Source organism: Lytechinus variegatus, chromosome 12, assembly GCF_018143015.1.
Source record: "Lytechinus variegatus isolate NC3 chromosome 12, Lvar_3.0, whole genome shotgun sequence".
NCBI lineage: Eukaryota > Metazoa > Echinodermata > Echinoidea > Temnopleuroida > Toxopneustidae > Lytechinus > Lytechinus variegatus.
In genome coordinates, this window is record NC_054751.1 from 30450371 (window position 1) to 30467302 (window position 16932).

At 35.6% G+C, this 16932-nt stretch overlaps 2 protein-coding genes across 4 annotated transcripts; one reads left to right on the forward strand and one right to left on the reverse strand.

Moving 5' to 3' along the window:
• Positions 1 to 4328, forward strand: LOC121425567 (methylated-DNA--protein-cysteine methyltransferase-like). Of its 3 annotated transcripts, XM_041621655.1 has the most exons (5): positions 1 to 145; positions 921 to 1027; positions 1220 to 1366; positions 2200 to 2342; positions 3118 to 4328. In XM_041621655.1, exons 2-5 carry the CDS (start codon positions 984 to 986, stop codon positions 3378 to 3380), a joined length of 597 nt encoding a protein of 198 aa, XP_041477589.1. In that variant the 5' UTR covers positions 1 to 145; positions 921 to 983; the 3' UTR covers positions 3381 to 4328. The 3 variants fall into 3 exon arrangements, with proteins under 3 accessions (XP_041477589.1, XP_041477591.1, XP_041477590.1); XM_041621657.1 differs by lacking the exon at positions 921 to 1027 and having other exon boundaries at positions 1 to 154; XM_041621656.1 differs by lacking the exon at positions 921 to 1027.
• A 4863-nt stretch (positions 4329 to 9191) lies between these two features.
• LOC121424863 (28S ribosomal protein S26, mitochondrial-like) lies at positions 9192 to 16898 on the reverse strand. Its single transcript, XM_041620699.1, has 4 exons — positions 16553 to 16898; positions 14373 to 14519; positions 13786 to 13909; positions 9192 to 10649 (listed from the first exon to the last, which is right to left on the reverse strand). Exons 1-4 carry the CDS (start codon positions 16789 to 16791, stop codon positions 10425 to 10427), a joined length of 735 nt encoding a protein of 244 aa, XP_041476633.1. The 5' UTR covers positions 16792 to 16898; the 3' UTR covers positions 9192 to 10424.
• Between the last annotated feature and the right edge of the window lie 34 nt (positions 16899 to 16932).

A 16932-nucleotide genomic window follows, 5' to 3' on the forward strand; every position in this document is an offset into this window, starting at 1 on the left:
TTCTATTCGGACTCAACGTGACTCCGATTTTTTGCGGCAAGGCTTAATTCCACAGTTGATTTGACAGCTTGTTGTCCATTTGTTGATGCTTACTCAATATTTGCTGCACTGAAGTCATTACCCGATCTCGAACAAACAAATCAAGGTAAACATGGTAAATCGAGTCGAATTAGTTATTTTTCTTAGCACTTTTTGCAGACAGACTATCCGCCAGCCCGAGCCGCTAGCAACACGCCACACGAACAGGCAGGCGCTGACCCCTGCCTGGCCTGGCCTGCCCGCCTCGCTGCCGCTGCCCGCCGTTACGACTACGGTTTAGGCATTCGGACCCCTACCCGCCTACGGCCTACCCTACTCAAAGTCTAGTCAAGCACACTTGTGCATAGACAGGAATAACCATCGTTTCTGGGGATTTATTTAACAATTTCTGATATTTTACTATGTCTATGGTAAGTGAGCCAACGCAGTTCAGCGGAACAACCAAAATACAGTCTTACAATTACAGAGACTGAAGCTTTTGCTTTTGGTCTACCAAAATACAGAGACTGAAGAGTTTGGTCTAAGTTGTGCACTGTTTCGTTACCATACAATAACCATAACCAGTAACATTGGTTGTTTTGCTCAAGATGGGAATCTACAAACATGCAATTGCTTGACTCTGACTTGAGTCTTGACTCTTGAGAAATAAATCTGAATTGAATGGATGTTTTTTCCACGACACAGTTTTCCTGTAGTTCTGTACTATAGTCTTGTGCGTTTCCCATCTGTCCCATCATTCATCATCATCATCACAGGAACACAGCAACATAATGAAGTCATAATTCATGTCCACATAGAGTCGACTGATAAATCCACAGTTTCAGAGGAATTTTTCAATATTTTTTATTTTATTTTTTTTCCTACTAATACTATTGACGGAGGGGACCACAAGGCAAAGTCTCAGCGGACCATATCCCTGACACTGACAGAACTAGAAACAGACCATGTCCACACTGCTGACAGACGACTGGGCCTGGGGCCAGTGCCAGTGAGTTTATCCATTCAAATAATGATGTAGATCAAGAATATTTCGATACCATCAGCATCATCAATCATCATCCAATTATGTATCTTTGACATTAACAAATAAACAGTTAGTAGACAAGATATGCATGGTTGGATTATTAATCATTTGAATTGTTTTCAACTTTCTTTTCTTTTTCTATATTATTTTTTACAGTATGCCTTCCCTCAAGAGAGTAGCCTGTGACATGGCAACAGTTGTCATGTCAACACCAATTGGTCATGTGACAGTGACTGGATGTGATGTTGGTGTGCACAAGATTAGTTTGACAGCTGCAAAGACATTGCCAAAACAGAGCACAAAGTGAGTATTACAAATCGTGGAGGGGGGGGGGGGGGGCTATTGGTGTGCTTTTGAATAAGGATGCCAAATCATACCATGATTTCTCTTAAAATGTTATTTTGGGTTTAAGAGTAAGCCTACTATTATTGGGCCTCTGGGTTTTGTTATGAACAAAAACTGCAAGTTTATGTGATAGAAAGTAGAATTAACAAATGATCACTTCTGAATCAACAGGTGCTTTATCAACCTGACCCCCCCCCTCCCCCCATTAAAAAATATTTGGCTTGATTGTATCATGCATCATATCTTGTATTTTGTATTTTAGCTATACTGTATGTAGTATCTTGGAATATTTTAGATTTGTTTGATAATAGTCCTTTCTCATGAACAGAAGCATCTGTAACTTGGTACTTGATTAATACTAGACCTAGTAGTAGTTTGAAATGTGTGTGTGTGTGTAGACAGGCAGATTAGTTCCTCTTCCATTACAGTAATCATCATTTGATGAATTAGTTGTGAGAGTAAACTCGTTTTCATTGATTAATAAAACCATCATCAAAGTTTATCTGTACCCTAAAAAAAGGAGATGACTTAAGACATTCTTTTTAAGTGAAACTTTTCCCCAATAAAAAAAAACATAATGGGGGAGGGGGGGGGGGGGGGGTATACTATCATGGATTTCAAAACATCAATGATCATTTTGAAAAATTAATTTCATGCCACCATTTTCAGATTTTGTAATGATTTTTTAAACAAGATTCTTGACCCTTTTTGGAAATCTTTAGATTTTCATATCACATGGCAAATCTCAGCAATATAATCATTCTGTTATAATTTCCATACCTCCTCACCAGAATAATTGAAGTATTTGAGGAACCAAGCCATTGGTCAGCTTCCCTGAAGGAGTGCTCTGATTGGCTGAGAAAATATTTTGAAGATGCTAGTTTGATCATGAACCTCCCCCTTCCTCCTCTGCATATTACAGAATTTAAATCAGGTAAATTGTGATTCATCTTAAATCAGATTTATGTTTGAAAATTAATCAATATTAAAACCCGAAAATAAAGTGCAGGAATGATTTGTTATGCCAGTCAATATTTATTTGATTGTTTGTATATTGATATTCATAATTCATGTTCCATAAATCATCAAAGTACATTTCATAATTATTTTTACAATGAAAAGATGCATCAACTGCAATACATTCAGGGTTGAAACGTACCAATGAAATGAAAAAGGTGGAGGGGCCTACTGAAAAGCAAAGCTTGTAAGATATAGACCCCCTATCAAAATTTTAAACAAGGGTAATATGATATAAGTAGAGTAAAAATAATCAGCAAAATTCAATAAATTAATACAGATAAAAACGCTAACAGGAATGTATATACACTATATACAAAATTGAACATAATTCAAAATTACCTCAGTTGATTTCCAAATTAAATTTTTAGCCGTTCTCAAAGACATTTCCTAAAATATTCCTGTGTTTGACAACAAAAATATAAGAAATATTTTGATGTTAAAGTATAGAGATATTTTCCCCTTTATTATGAATATTTTAGTTTTGCAATTTATATGAGGTTAAACTGTATTACTAGAGTTTACTGGTATGTGAATTGTATGAGGAAAAAGTTTTAAAAATATTTTGCAAACTAAGAATGACTTAGAACATTTTGGCTTTTACTTATCTTCAATTAATCCTACCACTGGTATTTATCTGTTTATGGTTTACTTGTAAATTTATGAAAGTCCCCTCTCTTTGATTATTACAGACTCTTTCTCATCTCAAGTTTGGAGGAAGCTTGCATCCGATGTCCGAGCAGGACAGACCGTGACCTACGGAGAGCTCGCCGCTATGCTAGGCAATCCTCATGGTGCTAGGGCAGTGGGCGGGGCAATGAGGCACAATCCCACCCCATTGGTGGTACCATGTCACAGGGTACTGGGAAGCGGAGGTAAGCTGGGAGGCTTCATGTCTGATAAGGGGATCGTCCTGAAGGAGTGGCTCTTGAAACATGAAGGAGCTAGTTATTGAGCGTAACTTCATCGAATTATGATATTACAGATGATAATAGCCTCGGTTCACCCAAACATTAAGTTGATTAAATAGAGATAAGAATAAGCACAACCCTGAAAATGTCATCTAATGCGGATATGAAGTAATATTTGATATTTTAACGTACATGTATGTATTGCTGACTGGTAAATAACAGCACAACATGTGGTGGATGCTGAAAATGAAAGACCCAATGATGTTGTCTGCTGTTATTTTTTTAAAATAAAATTCTGAAATATCAAAATTAAACATGGTCTTATTCCTCCACGCTCATATGCCAAATTAAATGTAGAGCTTCTACATCTTTATGTCTACAAAATTTTGTATATTTCTTTGAAATATCATAACTTCTTATTTTACATCCAATGTTGGATGACATTTCATGTGTTTTGTTTGCAAATGCTTTTGTGCACTACTTCTTACAATGCAAACGTTTCTGTCTCTTTGAGTTTGGACAAAATTTTGTCCTGTTCAGTTTTTAATTTGACTAGGTGTAAATAAAAATGAATGATCTTCAAAAGTTAACTGAAATATTAAGTGTAGTTGAAGAGAGAATTTCTGCCTCTGGACTTGTATGTTCATTTCTTTAATATTTCAAATATTCAATTTGAAAACAGATACTTTTACTGCTGAGCTACACGTATGTTTTATCATTTGTTGCAATGTGTGAGAGAAGTAGTACAAGAGAGAAGGATCCAATGCTCTCTTTTATATACAACTCCTGCCTTATTCCTTGCTGATAATTTTGTGTATATGATCATTCGTTGGTGATCTTTGAGTACAACTATTAGTTCAACATTAGAATTTATCATTTTTTTTAATCAGTACAACATGACCTATTTAATTGTTTATCAAATTTGCATGTTGTAATTAAAAATTAGTAAAGGATTGCTCCCCTCTCACTCTCCTCCCCCGGGGGGGGGGGGGCACCTACATTGACGAGTGGATACCATGCGCGACCAAAAAAAAAACATGTAAAAAGGATGTCTTTTTCAAGATAGGGCACGTTACGTACGTAATGTAATAAGGGTGTCAAAAACGCTAAAATAATGAAAAGAGTACAATTTGCGCGAGTTGGGCTGTACTAAACCCAATGATGTAGGTAAAGATAAAACCGATGTCCGTGTTTGAAATATGGCTGTACATGTACTTGTTTAGGCGTTCAATTCAGGGAATACTTGCAAATAGTATTGTTTTGTTTCCAATACTTGTTAAGGGTAGGGTTTCACACGAGGGTAGGGTTTCACATGCCAATACTTGTTAAGGGGTGCATTTTCAGAATATGGAAACTATGTGTTAAGGGTGCTTTTTGAGATCTCATGGTCGCACTTGTATCCACTCGTGAATGGAAGTGCTCCCCCTACTCTTGCTTTCCTTTACCTGGTTATTTGGTTATTCATTAGATACATTTGTAATGAAAATACAGGATACTTGTGAACACTTTAAATAAAAATTTAGAACATTTTTTTGTGTGTAATAAATCGCTGGGTAAAATAACACAAAAAAAATATTCACTTTCTGTAATATCCTTTTTATGATACATACAGTACAAGAAAGAAAAAATATTGTGCATGATGAATATTTAATCACCCCCCCCCCCCCCCCCGATTTTCATTTATCGGCTGGTTTTATGTCTTCTTCCATAAAATATGTACTACATGTTTTCAAGAATGTGTAAAATTCAGGATTTTATCTAGTGAACTTATTATCCAGATTTATTACGGTATATTCTTTTCATTGCTGCACTTGAATTTATCAGCTGATGATTTGCTACTCCGAGAGAGTAAATGATTGTAGCCTTTTGACATTGTATTTTGTATACGACAGTGTTCAGAAAGATTTGATTTATATGTTGTATGATACCCGAATCGATGTGTAATATTCATGTAAGATGTTCATAATACTAGTATATGGAGACAAATTTTGCCAAATGGAACATGATATTCTTATATCTAACCTTTCTTACATGCCATGTTAATTTTCTTGTACTTGATTTCAGAATAAATATTTTTATATTGGAAATGGTTCTATACCTGTAATTTATTTATTTCATGTGATGATTTTTTTCATTTTACCAGAAGGTTTTTATTATGGTAGGTTTATTTCTCAATTGGTCTAATGCCAATTCGTCTAATTACCAACTTAGAGAGTCAAAAGGGGCCTAAGCTTTCGATCCTAGCAGAATCTTCTTCGGAGGCAAAATGACAAACATATAAAGTTGAACAACCATAATATAGAACACAGACATTCAACAGCAACACTGGAAACAAGGAGACAAAAGGGGCATTAGTGAGAAGAGATGACCAATCAGGTTAATGAAGGGGATGAAAGAAAAGGAGTAGGCAGACACAAAGGGAAGTTAGTGTAAGGCCAAAGAAAGACCTCAAGCGGGGAGGGATTAAGACATGAGGCAGGCAACATCAAACAGGATCTAGAACAAAACAGTGATGGGGGTATGAGGAAGAGATGAATAACAAGAGAATTAGTGAGAGGTGGGTCAAACAGATAACAAAGAAAGGCATAATAAACTGGTACATAAGTGTGAGGAAAAAGGGAAAGAAAAGGGAACAACTGATAATGTGCAAAAGACATAAGTATGTATGATAGAGCATTAAACAAACTAAGAGAAAAAAGTAAGTCTAAAAAAAGAATCTATAAGTATAAAAGTATATAAATATATCCAAAAGGAAAAAATATATATGTATATATATACAAATGGTGTAACTGATATAATCTACTGAGTGTAAGGGGGAAAAAAAGAAGACTATATAGTAGAAAAAAAAACAAAAAAAACAACCTGTATATAAGGGAAGCAAATTACCAACTTGTCTACTATCATTTGGTCTATCATCAATTCGTCCACTGTCCACACGGTTTAATTGCCATTCCGTCCACTCGCCATTTTGTCTAATGACCAATTGGTCCAATAGCCATTTTGTAGTCAATAAAACCATTTGGTCTAATTGAATAAGTGTTAATTGGACGAAATGAATGAAAGGAAAATGGGTAATAGACCAACTGGTTATTAGATGAAATGGTCAAAGGCAAAGTGATGATTGGACCAAATGGTTGATAGATGAAATGTTGATGGACGGAATGGCATTAGACTTCATGAAAGTAGACCATGTGGTGAGTGGATGAGTTAGCAATAGACGAGTTGGCAGTTCACCTTATGGTAGCCATACTATCACAATGATAACAATAAAGGAGAAGTTCACCCTTACGAACATGGTTTTGATGAAAGCAAACAAATATTGTTGAAGGTTTGATGAAAATCTGTCAAGAATAAGAGTTATGGGTTTTTAATTTTTTTGATTTTGTGATGTGACAGCTCAATCAGCTTTTCAATATGTTGTGTGATATCAATTCCCTTGGAATGCAAATTTTCTTTTAAAGGTCAAGTCCACCTAAGAAAAATGTTGATTTGAATCAATAGAGAAAAATCAGACAAGCACAATGCTGAAAATTTCATCAAAATCGGATGTAAAATAAGAAAGTTATGACATTTCAAAGTTTCGCTTATTTTAACAAAATAGTTATATGAACGAGCCAGTTACATCCAAATGAGAGAGTTAATGATGTCACTCACTCATTATTTCTTTTCTTTTTTATTGTTTGAATTATACAATATTTCAATTTTTACGAATTTGATGAGGACCTCCTAGCCTGAAACACAAAATGTTGAAGTAATGGAATACCAAGTGTTCAGGGAGGAATGAAACTTCATTTCACGACAGTGACGAGAAAATAGAAATATTTCATATAACAAAATACAAAAGAAATAGTGAGTGATGTCATCAGTTCCTCATTTGCATACCAACTGAGATGAGCATATAACAGTTTTGTGAAATGAAGCTAAAATTATAAATGCCATAACTTTTGATGAAATTTTCAGTGTTGTGTTTTTCTCTTTTTATTCAAATCAAGTTTTTGTTGGGTGGACTTGTCCTTTGTAAGAAATTCTGTTTGCACGGTGGATACATCACCAGACACCTCGTTTCATGCCCCCTTCTACAAGATTTCTTTTTAAAATTTATGGATTTCTATGACATCTTGTAAGGTGAAGCTGCCTGGATATGAAGTCACAAATCACTTGAGAACCTTGAAAATTCAAATCTCTCTCATTCTTTTTATATTTTTCAAATATTTGTCCTTCACCATTATATTTCTTTCTTTTTTTTTCTGCTTTTCGTATATCCAACTCGTCGTCAGAGTGAACTTCCCCTTTAAGGTTTTTTTTTAAATTCTACGTGATTTCAAGGAGGAGGATGGCACAGCCCAAGAAGACGGAAGAGAGTAGGAAGGTTGGGTTTCAGATGGGAAATGCACTGAATTTTTAGAGTGTAGGGGTTCCGTGTGATTGCCTTGAGTGAGGTGAAATGGCCAACCCCTTCCTAACAGACAAAACTGGATTTAATTATTGACTATTGACTGAGTGACTGACTGCAGTTTCCCCACTTACACCAAAGAAAAAACAACAACTTGATTTGCGTGATTGTAATCTGAATGAAGTCTAGACTAAATTAGAATTTCATTTTCAGTTAGTCCACATCTCTATTGAATGTTACATGAAGGTTTCAGATAAATCATCTGCCATATTTCGTATTCAGGACCGAGAGAGTTTAACAAAGAATTCACCAAAATTCACATTTTTTTTTCATTTTATTACAATTCATTTCTCACGCAATATTTGCAGAAGGATCAAAATAATCTGTACCTATATTGGATGGCAACAAACTTTGTGATAGTGTAGTTTGAGAGATAACGTTGGCCTTGTGTAGTTGCAGTTGAGTTTACATACATTGTAAATTGTAGCAACTGCCAAGGAAAACTTAATTGTGATTTTCCGCTGTGACCTGCTACCATGGTAGTAGTCATAGAGGCAATGTTACCTCTGGAAAAAAAAAGCTGTGAATTCATGTACAAATCCAATGCAAATTGTGTAGTTAGCCAAAATTCATAAATGTATCATTTCTACTTTTACTGATTAAACTGAATTAAGATTTATGAAATGGGACTAAAATTGTGCACATCATGTGACATATCCCTAAAAGATCAACATTCCTTGACACTTCATGATTTTATTTGGTCACTTTATTTAAAGGCATCATTCACCGACAGTCTTTGTCAGCCCTTATGGTTGGCTGCACAGTTTAGAAGTTCATGTTACTATGGTAACTGTGGCGACTTTAAAGAGATGACAGAACAAGTCCCCTGGGTCTCAAGAAGAAAAAGTTGTGCTTCATAATCCTTATTATTTCTTATAAAAACTGGGGCCTGTTGTATAAAGAGTTGCAATCAAACACGGCTACGGAAATCAATGCAACTTGCCTTTCTGCCAATTAAAAGCATGTATTAGAGACTTGTGCTTGACCTATTCAAGTTGCGTTTTAACCCAAAAAGGCCAGCTCCCTACATTTATCACCATAAATCCGCCAAGCAAATTTTTTACCGCGCCACTCACTATTTACTCTCGAATCTCGCATAACTTTAGAGACCAAATTCTCAGTTACGAAACTAAGCAACATTATGTTAGTGCATGTCAGACCCAAAACTGCTCAAAAACATGAATTCATGTACAAATCCAATGCAAAATGTGTATTTACCCACAATTCATAAATGTATCATTATTTTCCACTTTTACTGATTCAAACATCATTAATTTTGTCTTTTTTGTGATAAAAAAAAGTCCACAACAATATCCATCAACAAAACAATAAAAAACAAAAGGTAGAAAAACAAGGAAATACATAAGAAATTAACAAAAACATCAAAATACATAAAAAAAATTTGATACCAAATTTTTATTTAAAATTACATTTGATCAGGATCCTTCAAAGAGTCTTTGAATTAAAAATAGTTCGGGGGGCTTTTGGGGCCGTATGATAGTTGATTAGAACAAATGTTTTATTACATGCATAAATAAGCATTTAATTCATTAAATAAAAAATCTTATTGTTTCAAAAAAATCAACCGTATAGCCTTGTAGATTCATCGCACACTACCAACGTGCAAATTTTTGTGATGCTCGTGCAATCAAAATCTCGTGGGGGGGGGGAGAAAGGGGGGGCAGAATCTCCCCCCCCCCCCCCGGCCTTGAGATGGGTCCAAATAACCTGGCTCTTTTAGGGTTAAACGTAATTCTTTGTGTAACAGACCCCAAGTCCCTCCTGCAGTGCCTGGTCTCATTATGTGCTTGTGGTCTGCTATAACATTTTTTAGTGCTGACATCCACATCCCTGGGCACTGTTTCATATGGTTGTCATCCCTGACAAGGAGCCATTCATTCAACATTTTCAGTATTTACCTTGACTCAGATTGGCTGAAAAGTGTTGTTTTAATGGTAACTGTTGGGGACACCTTGTCACTGGACACTTCCTGAATTTCCCCATCCCCATTCCATAAAACTATTTACAATAAAACAAAACTCCAGAACATAAGTTGAAAACTCCTTGTGGCAAAGTTGTAATGCCACTGACTCTAACACATGAAGAAACTTGTGTAAAAACTAGTATTTGTAGTGAGGCTTCTGCAGTTAAAGAGATTCACACTACTGGGGGCAGATCTCTGATTCAAATAAAGTAGAAAAATTTAGTGTTAATCATGATTGACGATCCTGATTCATTTCCATAAATGTAAGTTTTCTGTCAGAAACCATTAACTATTTTCACCCATTCAATTTCCACCAACAGAAATATGTGTTCATCTCCAAAAATACACATAAAATGTGACATGATACAACTCTTTCACAATCAGCATCAAACTTCTTCAACTATCAATGTTTTGAATAGCATACCAAAGGTGGGATAGAACAAAAATGTGCCTGATTTCACTTTCAATGAATTTGGCTTTTCGGCGTGCTCTGTTCCTTGGTTCCTTCAAAGTCTAAACCGAGAACACAATCCATGAGTCAACATTAAACCACGGACACAGAAAACAGTGTGATCCCAACATGACGCCTATGGCACTTCTCCAATTCAGAAGTCAAAGAGGTAACATATCGACAGGGCCGAATGTCAAAGGTCAATTCTCTGCTGATTTGGCCTGATTTTCATCTCCTCCATCTGCTACAAACTCCTCATCCTTGGCTTTCATCGTCCTTTCTTTGAAACTTTCCCAAGCGGTGTCCTCAGGAAGGATGGGTTCTCCGCTCTTCTTGATGAGGAAGTCGTAATTCTTGGGATTGTCTAAAGCCTCGTTGATAGCAGCTTCCATGGTTTCCATGGTAATGAATGTCTTACTGGCCTCCTATTAAAACAAAAAGAATGAGATTAACGTGAGAATATTAGTGATCATAAATAGAGAAAGCTTTACTTAAAGGTCAAGTCCACCTCAGCAAAATATTGATTTGAATCAATAGAGAAAAATCAGACAAGCACAATGCTGAAAATTTCATCAAAATCGGATGTAAAATAAGAAAGTTACGACATTCTAAAGTTTCACTTATTTTTAACAAAATAGTTATATGAACGAGCCAGTTACATCCAAATGAGTGAGTCGATGATGTCACTCACTATTTCTTTTGTTTCTTATTGTTTGAATTATACAATATTTCAATTTTAACGAATTTGACGAATACAGTCAGTCGGCAAGCCCCTGTGTTAATGAGCAAATGGGCAAGATTTATCCAAGTCCTCTCGTGGATGAATTCATGTCCCTGCAAAATCTCGTGAATTGTGAGACTTTTTTCTCAAAGAATTTAACCACTTTCTCCTGGAGTAAAATTGATTATTTTTGTACCATTGGGAAGATTAATTTTACTTTTTCATATTGGTTATTTCTTTTGAATACAATATTTTGATAAATAAGTGAATTTTTTACCAGAAAAGATACATCAAACAGAATTTTCTTCCTCTGTTTTCACTTGCAAATTGTGCAACATTTTGTGTTTTAGGTACCAACATTATTTATATCATCAGAAAGCTCAAACTCTATACTTTCTTACAATGTCACTCTTGATATGTGGCATCTTTTAGATGGGTCAGCAGCCAGCTTTTTCCATCAAGATGCAAGACGAGATTTCTAAAATTTCTGAGTAACATAAAATCCAGAGTTCTGATTGGCTGAATAATGTTTTCACAACAACAGGAGCGGGTTATTTGAAGAGATTACCACATGGTGAGTGTGACCTTGCAGAGGCCCAGTGTGGGGAACATTGGAATTTGCGTGGGTGTGTGGTCTCTGTGACCAATCAGAGTGCAGTATTCTTGTTTTTGAGCTGCTAAATGTACTTGGCCTATGAAAAGCTGGCTGCTGACCCATCTACGATACATCTTCTTATACAAATTATATCATATTAAAGCGTAGATCTTCAGCTTTATTATGATCTAAAAATCATTTGTGCTCAAACAGAAATCAAGTGTGAAAACAACAACATTTGTTGCATGAAAAAAATCATTTTGTTTCATGTTTTATATCAAAAGTTTCCAACATTTTTTAAAAATTCCAAACACATGACCTGAAAGAATGATTCTTCTTCTTTACAAATATACCAAAAACATGAAATTTGGTTAATATTTAGAGCAGCAATGGCAGAATAAAAAGAGGTGTTTTGGTTCGCACCAAGCTCATTAATAATGCAAAAACCCTATAGTCATGAATATCACTTGGATAAAAGAAGCTACTTTTTCAGGGCTTGCCGACTGACTGAATAGGACCTCCTTGCCTGAAGCACAAAATGTTAAAATAATGGAATTCCACATGTTCAGGGAGGAATGAAACTTCATTTCACATGACAATGACGAGAAAATAAAAATATTTCATATTTCAAATAATAAAATACAAAAGAAATAGTGAGTGGGTGATGTCATCAGCTCCTCATTTGCATACTGACCGAGATGTGCATATAACTGTTTTGTGAAATGAAGCGAAACTTTAAAATGCCATAACTTTCTTATTTTACATCCGATTTCGATTAAATTTTCAGTGTTATGCTTGTTGAATTTTTCTCTTTTTATTCAAAGCAAGTTTTTGTTGGGGTGGACTTGTCCTTTAAAATTCAGATTAGTCATGCCACAGAATTTTGACTTGCACTTGGAAGATGTAAATGGCATGTAATCTATGTTCTGTACATCAAGGTGCCCGTTTCATAAAGAACTTGCAACTGTTGTAACTTTGCTGTTATGGCAACTACCATGGTAACCTTGATTATGATTGGCTGCTGAGCCCTGTTGCCATGGTAGTTATCATAATGGCAAAGTTACACTAGTTGCAAGTCCTTTATGAAATGGGCTCCTGGTCTGAAAAAAAAACTAATGGAGACTTAACTGGATATTTTGGGGTTATACTTTAATCAAGCTATCACAAAATTTCCAGCTTTAAGCTTAAAATTTTACTTTTTGGTACATTTTCTTTAAAATTCATAATTCTAATTTGTATTTACTGTCACTTGTTTATCACAAAGGGTGTAAGTAAAAAGACTTCTTGAACATACATCCTAAATTAATCATTAAATAAAGAAATATATGTCAAATCAAGGAATGGAAGGTTATAACAAGTAGAGCGCCTCTAGCAGTCTCAACTGCATTACGCGATTCTTTAGCAGCGGTGCTGACTTTGAAAACTGCAAAGAAATAATTATTCACAAAAAACACCATTCGTATAATGAAACAATACTACATTCATTGAATCTAAATGACATTTGATCTTGATCATGTGACCTAAGACTTGTCAGTGAAACTTGATTACCCCTACGTCCACAATTAATAAACTATATCCATAAACTTCGAACTTTATGACAGGAATTTAATAATTACCTCCAACATGGCCAAACTGCATTGACCTTAATGACCTTTGATCTTTGTCATGTGACTTGAAACTTGCACAGGATGTATAGTGATACTTGATTACTCTTAATTTATGTCCAAGTTTTATGAACTCAACTTATACAATTTCAGAGTTATGATGGTAATTCAACAAATACCCCTAAAATGGCAAAAGTTCATTGACCTTACATGTAAATGACCTTTGACCTTGTTCATATGACCTGAAACTCGCACAGGATGTTCAGTGATTACTCTCATGTTCAAGTTTATGAATCAGATCCATTAACTTTCAAAGTTATCATGGTAATTAAACAAATACCCCCAACTTGGCCAAAGTTCATTGACCTTTGATCTTAATCATGTGACTTGAAACTTGCAAAGGATGTTCAGTAATATCTGATTACCATTTTATGTTCAAGTTTCAAGAACTAGGTCCATATACTTTTTAGGTTATGCTGTCATTTCATACACTTAATCTTCGGTTAAGATTTTATGTTGACGCCATCGTCACCATCGGAAAAGCGGAAAGCGGCATTCTGCTATCAATGAAGGCGAGACAAAAATTAAAGAATAATTCAAGAATAGAAAAAAAATCATTTAAAAAGTATTAAAAATTGTACCTGTTCCTGCAATACAAGCTGTCGCATTCTTTCAATTTCTTCTGCCTCCTGCTCTTCCTTTCTCAGCAACCTCTGTAGATTTTCTTCTTCGATCTCCTTTGCCTTAGCAGCAAGTTTCTCTTTCCTTTGATAAGATGATAAAAACATAATATAGTTTTACCCCAGAATTACATACATTTGCCTAAGTATGGTACCACAGTATTCACCTTAAGCAATTTTTTTTGTATATAACACCCTGGCATACTTCTGGCCTAAAGGCCTTTGGTAAATATTCAAATCATAGAAAGTTTACGTCTTCTGCATCTCATATATTCACTCACTATTGTTGCAAACATAATACAACCAACCATGCCATCCTGCCATGTTGTGAATACAAATAATTAAGAAAAAAAACACAATAAAAAACAGAAACTGCATTTCTCATAATGACATGAAAATATCAATTTCATGAAATAAGGAGAAAAAAAGTGGATAATGGGTCTTCAAATTTGACATTTGCTCTTCTTTTCTTGAATTCATAATTTGTCACTGTAACATACAGAGTATTAGCAACAAAAAAAACTCAATTAGACACCAATAATAATTACCTTCTTGCATTAATCTTGGCATTCTCTTGTTCATTCCACTTCAAAAGTTGCCTAAACGCTTCTTCCTCTTCCCTTTCTTGTTCCACACTTGATAGACCTTCTGCCGTTTCATCCTTTTTCCTCTCAAGTTCTTCATTGAATAAGTGCCTACAATTAGGTAGATAAATGTAACAATGCAATAATGACTTCTTATTAAAATCTATCTTTAAAAAAAAAAGACAATGCAAGTTGAAAGATAATGACACATCCACATTTCAATTGATTTGAATACCCAATTTTATGTTGAGTTTAATATAATTAGTCATCTACAGTCTAAGTCGAGACTAGGATTCTTGTAGGAAGAGCTGACAATAAGCACATGAGCATTAGACATGATTATTCCATTTACGTTATTCTCAGCTCAGCCTTAGTAAACTTAATAAGGTGACTGTGATGGTCATTCGACCATGTCACAAATTGTGAGCTCCAGAGATTTGGGGTTTTACTCAGCCTCAGGTCAGACACCCCCACGACACAGACAGGGTATCAGAGTGCACTAGCACCCACAGCATACAGCAACATAGATCAATAAGTGGGTCTATTTCTGTCAGGGGTATGCTCCGCTGAGTCTTCGTCCGGCTCCGCGGCATCCCTTCTGTCAATAGACCGATGACGGTCATTGGGCTCATAGTGGTGGAGCTCCACTGATGCCTTAAGTTACGTCTATCCTCACTCCTAAATTTTGCTTTTTGATGGTGGAAAAGGGAAGAAATAATAAAAATGAATTGTTATCAAATATATTCAGCTTACCACCTTTCCGAAAAAATATTCTGGAAAATAGCGAATTTTGATGACAAACAGATCAGGATCAACCAGATTCTTCTTCGATCGCTCGATCACCATCAGTGCAGCTACAGCTGAGCATACAAATGTGTCAGCCAAATCTGCTGGCGCGTCCGCACGCTCAGAGCTGACGGCGATCAAAGAAGAACCTGGATGATCCTGATCTGTTTGTCATCAAAATTTGGTCTTCTCCAGCATATTTTTGTGAAAGGTGGTAAGCTGATTGTATTTAACATAAATTTATCTTTACTATTTGTTCCTTTTTCCCCTGTCAAAAAGCAAAATTTAGGAGTAATTGAGGAAGGTGCACCATGCACCAGTGCACCTTTTTTTCCAGTGTAGATGCTGTAGTTTAGTGCTTCCACTTTTCAAAACAAAATTTCAATTTACTCTGAAAGATAGTGGAATTTTACAAAATATCTCAGAATTTTAATGTTCCCCAGCTCCAGTCTTTCATAGGATGTAATACTTCTCTACTAAACACACAAAAAAGATGAAATATAGGGCCCTGTGCGGTAATGAGCCACACATTTTGAGGGGCAAAATATGACCAAAAATGTGTATATTGGGCAAAAGACTTGCGAGCAAGCGAACAAAACTGTTGTCATTTTCATTAGAAAGATGCAATTTTGTGATAGATTTTGACATAAAAATATCATTTTTGGAAATGAAAACTTCCCGGAATTTCTCACTTCCTGAAATGATCTTGGAATATAGCAAAACTTCCCAGAATTTCCTGGATTTTTGGAAGAGTGGAAGCATTGACTGGTTAAGCAAGGCGTCGGTGGAGCTCCACAATTTATTTATTATTTATTACGAGCACAATGGCCACCATCCGTCTGTGTAGAACAAAAAAAATCAGAAAATGTTGAAGAACTCCTCTGAAACAGCAGATTTAGCAGTATCACAGCAACAATAGTCAATCCGCATCCCAGCCCATCATGTATAATATCAATGTTTTTCGAGATTTTCGAGTATACCCAGTTGTTGTGTCCGGACAGGTTGTGTGTCCGGACAATCAATTTTAGAAAGTCATTATTTGGAAAAAATTACAAGTGAAGTTGTATCAATTTTTAGTACAAAATATTAGGAAATATTATAAAGAACAAAATAGAAGAGGACTACAAGTATTGAATTCATATTTTAAGTGTAATCCAAAGACAAAAAAGAAGGCTTCAAAAAGATAACCTGTCAGCTGTCCGGACGTCCCATCCTACCCCCCCCCCCCCCCGCACCACTCACCAGCACCATTTCCTGTATGTGGGACCACGCAAATGGCAAAAGTTTTAAGAACATCAAGCTAGTGATCAACATTTCCACAGTTCGCATGGCTAAAATAAAATATGAATACAAATTACCTAACAGCATTCATTGTTGACCTATAATGAGGCATTTTCTCTACCAAAAAATCACGCTCCCATGGGTCAAAAGGTGTGGGTTCCCGAACCCTTCCAATTTTCGATTTGGCCTTCGGATCCGTTCTTCGTTTTCTCCATCTGATTTGCTGAATTTGAAGAGATCCTGTGGCATTAATTGGCTCCCACGACCGCTGTAATGCTCTTAAATATGGTGAATAAGTTCTCAAAATACTATACATTATTTATCTTTGTGAAAGCCGTCTCTCGAAGTACAAGTCCTATCAGCAAAAGAGAATATTTGAACCGAAATCCAAGATTGAAGATCCTTGCTCGAATTTACATCGAGGTTAATGAGGGCGGCATTTTGTGCGGAAATATGG